We start from the raw sequence: 6,075 nt of genomic DNA, 5'->3' as shown, positions 1-6,075 counted from the left end.
CGCCTGGCCTCGGTGTCCCCGCGCCCGGCCCAACCAGGGGCCCGCCCTCCACTCTTCCTGGGTTTTGGCCCCGCCTGCGTTTCCAAGCTGGCCCTTGATAATAGCGAGTATCCCTGGAGTGATTTCAACCCGCCAGGCTGAGAGCTCTGCGTATTCAGGCATTGAAGTTGGGTGAGTTTATGGGTTTGTCTGTCTGTTAAGGGAGGAAGCCTGGTGTCATCCAAAGGAAAACCCCTCACTTTCCCCCAGAACCCGGCCCCTGCGCCGCGAGCTTGGTAGGCATTTTCTCTTGCTGCCCTGACGGCTGTCAGGAGAGTCCTTTGCAAACTATGTACCAGCCTCCCTTTAATTTCTCTGGTTCTGCTCTTGCTCATTCCCCAGCCCGTTCATCGTCTGCACTGAGTGATTTTATTTTTCTCACTTCCAAGTAGCAGTGGTCTTTTTAAAGTGCACGTCCTTACTTGGGAGGCTGTGGTGGGAGGATTGCTGGGACCCAGGAGTTGGAGGCTGCAGTGAGCTATGATCGTGCCACGGCACTCCAGCCTGGGCTACGGCGAGAGACCCCATGTCTAAAATGTGCATGGAAGACGCCGGTTGAGCACCTATTTTGTATCCGGATCTCCGATACACACTGTGTCGGTGTGTATCAGAGTCATCACGTTAAACTTCCATAGCCAACTTTGTCAAGTTTTTTGTATAGCCAATTACTACCCATTATTAAAAACCCAGGTATGGCTAGGTGAGGTGGCTCAGGCATGTAATCCCAGTACTTCGGGAGGCTGAGGCGGGCGGATCGCTTGAGGCCAGGAGTTTGAGACCAGCCTGGGCAACATAGTGAGACCCGGTCTCTACAAAAACTAAAAGTTCAAGGAGATATTACCTCCCGCCAGGAAGCCTTCCTTAACGTCTGCCACCCCTCACCCTTTTACTCCCTTTAAGGTCATTGGTACATTGACCTTTATTTGTGTGTTTATCTGTCCATTTCCCCACAAGAGGGAAGTTCCTTCTCTTTCTATGTCTGAGGGCTTCATATATAGTTGGGTTTCCGTATAAATAGTTCAATTTATTCATGGTTTTCCTCGTCCACCTTTAATTCTCCGAGATTTTGGTGAAACCTGAGAACAGGCACACCTTTCTCTTCTCCCCATTTTTGACCCCCCGCCCCTAGCAGGCTAGGCTGAAGGGCCGTCCTCTGTCACCTGGAACTCTGTACCAGCCTCCCTTCTCTCTCTGCTGCTCTTGCTCATTCCCCAATCTGTTCATTGGCACCAAGTGATTTTATTTTTCTCTCTTCTGAGTTACAGAGTGATCTTAAAGTGCACAGCTTTATTTGGGAGGCTGTGGTGGGAGGATCGCTGGATCCCAGGAGTTGAGGCCGCAGTGAACTGTGATCATACCATGGCACTCCAGCCTGGGCAACAGAGCGAGACCCCATCTGTAAAAAATATATAAAATGTGCATCTTATGCTAGCACCCCTAGTAATGCTTCAGTGGTTCCATTCTTGCTTTTAGGATAAATACCGAAGAAGGCCTTCCTTCCTGCCTCACTTGGCTGGCTCTTTCCCAGGATGCCCACCGTCTTTCCAGTGAAGTCACTCTGCTCTTCCTGCAGCCTGGCATTCTTCTTCCTCTCTTTTCTCCTCCCTCTTGCTGAGTTAACTCCTAGCGCAGCTCAAAAGTTGCTTCCTTAGGTTCACCACTTGAGATTCCCAATCTAGATCAAGTCCCCTTCACAGAACTTTCCACGATTGTATTAGATGGACTCTTAAGACATTTCCTATATTTGACTTCTGTTTTGTTTTTTTTTTTTAGACAGAGTCTTGCTGTGTCACCCAGGTTGGAGTGCAGTGGTGCAATCTTGGCTCACTGCAACCTCTGCTTCCCAGGTTCAAGCAATTCTGCCTCAGCCTTCTGAGTAGCTGATTGCAAGTGTACACCACCACACCCAGCTAATTTTTGTATTTTTGTAGAGACTGGGTTTCACCATGTTGGCCAGGCTGGTCTTGAACTCCTGACTTCAAGTGGTCCTCCCACCTCGACCTCCCAAAGTGCTGGGATTACAGATGTGAGCCACTGCATCTGGTCTCCTGTATTTGGCTAATTAACCTACAAAAATGGCAATTTGATATGGTTAAACCTAATAATTAAGTGACTAATCCTGAATTGAGCGATTCATGTCTGTTTCCAGATATAAGACAGGGTCTGAGGGCAGGGACCATGGATCTTGTTCTCTGCATCGCCAGGTCCTAGCACAGCCTGTTGTAGACCAATTGGTTGAATAAATGAGAAAATGGAGTGGTCTGTTCAGGAATTCTAGTTATTTTCTAAGACTTTAATTCATTCCTTCTGTTACATCACAGTCTCTTTACACTCCCAGTATGTCATTTTTTTTTTTTTTTTTGAGACCCAGTGTTGCTCTGTTGCCCAGGCTAGAGTACAGTGGTGTGATCTTGACTCACTGCAGCCTCCGCCTCTGGGGTTCAAGCAATTCTTTCGCCTCAGCCTCCTGAGTAGTCGGGATTACAGGTGTGTGCCACCATGCCCGGCTAATTTTTGTATTTTTAGTGAGGACAGGATTTTACCATGTTGCCCAGGCTGGTCTCGAACTCCTGGGCTCAAGTGATCCACCCACCTCAGCCTTCCAAAGTGCTGGGATTACAGGCGTGAGCCGCCGTCATCATTTGCTGAACAACATCAACAATTACAACAGCAGTTACTTTTTTTGCTTTTTCGTGACTTCACATTTGGACTTGACCCTTTGAGAAGTTGGCTCAGTTCTGTGACAAAGCAGTTCTCTGCATTTGGCCCTTGTTCCTACTGACAGCAAGCACCTCTTAAGGTATCAGTGGACCTTACAATAAGCAGATTCGTTCTCTGCCTGGCATGCTTAGGGAATAACCTTCTTGGAATGAAGGAGAGGCTGGGTACGGTGGCTCACGCCTGTAATCCCGGCACTTTGGGAGGCTGAGGCAAGAGGATCGCTTGAGCCCAGGAGTTCAAGACCAACCTGGGCAACATGGTGAAACCCTGTTCTTACTAAAAATACAAACAATTAGCTGGGCATGATGGCCTATCGTCCCAGCTACTTGGGAGGCTGAGATGGGAGATTCACCTGAGCCTGGGATTTTGAGGCCACAATGAGTGGTGATCACGCCACTGCACTCCAGCCTGGGTGACAGAGGGTAGAGCCTATCTCACACACACACACACACACACACACACACACACACACACACACACACACACACAATAGAGCGTTTCCTTTGTTCTGTCTCCTCCACACATTTGTTTGCAGACCTCGAAGGTGCTCTGTGGGCAAGCTCAGAACAGTGGCATTCTAATCTGGTGTGGATAGTTGGGGGTCCTTAGTCATTTAGAGAGTGACCTTGTGCAAGACTTTTATCCCTCTTGTCCCTTTGCTTATTTCGTGAGTGTAGCAGACTGATAAACTCTGCCATTTTTACCCCTTTGGAACACAGCAGGAGACAAAAGGATTTCTACAAAGCTTTGGAACTTCAAAGTTGAAATTTAAAAAATTTCTTTAAACTAGTTTTCTTTTTCTTTATGCAGTCTTAGTAACCCAGAAAGGGAAAGGATCCTAACTTGTCACACCCACCACGCTGTACCCCCCAGCAGCAGGTGTCTCTCCTGGGATTGTCTGTCCCTTGGAAGAACCTTTAACTGGAGACTAAGTAGGCCAGGTGCAGTGGCTCACGCCTGTAATCCCAGCATTTTGGGAGGCCAAGGTGGGCAGATTGCTTGAGGCCAAGAGTTCAAGACCAGCGCGGGCAACAAAGAGAGACCCCCGCGTCTCTACAAAAAATAAAAATGTAGCTGGGTGTGGTGGCGTGCGCCTCTAGTCCCAGCTACTCAAGAGGCTGAGGTGGCAGGATTGCTTGAGCCCAGGAGGTCGAGGCTGCAGTGAGCTATGATTGTGCCACTTCACTCCAGCCTGGGAGGCAGAACAAGACGCTGTCTCACTTAAACAAAGGAAAGTAGTAATAGAACTCATATATTTGGTAAAGAGAAAAGCACCCAAAGTAACTCACATGCAAGTAAAAAACAATATGGTGCTGTGTGTGCTACCTTCCAGCCTTATGTCCCACATCTTTTTTTTTTTTTTTTTGAGACAGGATCTCTGTTGCCCAGGCTGGAGTGTGGTGGCGTGATCTCAGTTTACTGCAGCCTCTGCCTCCTGGACTCAAGGGATCCTCCCACCTTAGCCTCCCGAGTAAACTGGGATTACCGGCACACGCCACCACGCCCAGCTACTTTTTGTATTTTTTTTTTGTAGAGATGGGGTTTCACCATGTTGACCTGGATGGTCTCAAACTCCTGACCTCAAGCGATCTGCCCACCTTGGCCTCCCAAAATGTTGGGATTACAGGTGTTAGCCACTGCGCCTGGCCTGTATCTTTTTTTAGAGATGAGGTCTCGCTAAATGGCCCAGACTGTTCTCAAACTCCTAGGCTTGAGCGATCCTCCTGCCTCAGCCTCCCACCTGGGATTACAGGTGTGAGCTACCATACCCCACCAAGAAGAAGTTCAGAAGGATTCCAGATTGAAGGAATGATCTGCTGAGTAGTAGAAAAGCACAAGTGATGAGCAGAAAACACATTGCATTGTTTTATCGGTTCTAAGAAGTGTCTTTCTTTTAGGGAGAAGAAGTGGGTGACTGTGGGTGACACGTCCCTGAGGATATTTAAGTGGGTTCCTGTGACAGACAGCAAGGAGGTAAGTGGATGAAAATCAAAAGGTACCATTTTGTTTATTTCTTTATTTGATTGCCTCTTTTTTTATGAGATGGAGTCTTGCTCTGTCGCCCAGGCTGGGGTACAGTGAGTGGCGTGATCTTGGCTCGCTGCAACCTCTGCCTCCCAGGTTCAAGCAATTCTCTGCCTCAGCCTCCTGAGTACCTGGGGTTACAGGCATCTGCCACCACACCCAGCTGATTTTTGTATTTTTAGTAGACACGGGGTTTTACCATGTTGGTCAGGCTGGTCTGGAACTCCTGACTTTGTGATCCACCTGCCTCAGCCTCCCAAAGTGCTAGGATTACAGGTGTGAGCCACTGCACCTGGCCTAATTGCCTCTTAATTAAAGGAATTTATTTTCCCAGAATTGAGTGGAAAATACTTCAAGGCACCCCTGTTACTGGTCCATGCAAGGCCTCTCTTTATTATTTTCCTTCTTTATTCCTTTCCCTTAACTTAAGCCTCTTTTCTAGGGCTTGACAAACTACAACCCTGGCGTATTCCTTATGTTTTTCAGTATATTTCTATTGGAACATAACTGGCTGGGTGTGGTGGCTCATGCCTGTAATCCCAGCACTTTGGGAGGCCGACTTAAGGTCGGGAGTTTGAGGCCAGCTTGGCCAACATAGTGCAACCCCCATCTCTACTAAAAATACAAAAAAATTAGCCGGGCTTGCTGGTGGGCACCTGTAATCCCAGCTACTTAGGAGGCTGAGGCAAGGAGAATCGCTTGAACCTATAAGGCAGAGGTTGCAGTGAGCTGAGATCTCGCCACTGCACTTCAGCCTAGGGCAACAGTGTGAGACTCATCTCAAAACAAACAAAAAACCAAACACATAACTATACCCACTGATTTACTTATTGTCTGTGGTGCTTTTGAATTACGATGACAGATTGAGTGGTTGCCATAAGGCCTAATGGCCCATAAAACCTAAAATATTTATCATCTGGCCCTTTAAGAAAAAGTTTGCTGAGACTTGCTCTTATGCGATTAGCCCCCTACTATAGTGTATCATGTGTATATACATCTTTCTAATTCTGATGTAGGCCTTTGTGATTCATCTTTGTTTGGATACCTGCATATTCTTTAAAAATACATAGCGTTTTTTCATATGTGTATTTTTGTTTTTAAACAAAACTTACATATGTACAGCATTTTGCCAGAAGCTCTTTGTATTCTCTTTGGTTCAACTGTGGTTTTTTTCTTTGGGTTTTTTTTTTTTTTTTTTTTTGAGATGGACTCTCGCTCTGTCACCCAGGCTGGAGTGCAATGGTGCAAGCTCAGCTCACTGCAACCTCCACCTCCCAGGTTCAAGCGATT

At 47.2% G+C, this 6,075-nt stretch overlaps 1 protein-coding gene across 1 annotated transcript in view; it reads left to right on the top strand.

The window, feature by feature from the left end:
* Nucleotides 1-7: 7 nt before the first annotated feature.
* The window catches only part of BCL7B (B-cell CLL/lymphoma 7B), a gene marked incomplete at its 5' end in the record, with an annotated part of 39,881 nt that continues 33,813 nt past the window's right edge, over nucleotides 8-6,075 (top strand). Inside the window, 2 exons of the mRNA XM_011976328.1 lie at nucleotides 8-171; nucleotides 4,659-4,734. Of these exons, the coding sequence (XP_011831718.1) occupies nucleotides 8-171; nucleotides 4,659-4,734 (240 nt within the window). The remainder of the gene's footprint in view (nucleotides 172-4,658; nucleotides 4,735-6,075) is intronic.

This window comes from Mandrillus leucophaeus, unplaced genomic scaffold, assembly GCF_000951045.1.
Source record: "Mandrillus leucophaeus isolate KB7577 unplaced genomic scaffold, Mleu.le_1.0 Scaffold164, whole genome shotgun sequence".
In the NCBI taxonomy this organism is placed as follows: Eukaryota; Metazoa; Chordata; class Mammalia; order Primates; family Cercopithecidae; genus Mandrillus; species Mandrillus leucophaeus.
Note: the sequence above shows the minus strand (reverse complement) of the source record. Positions and strands in the feature narration are given on the sequence as shown.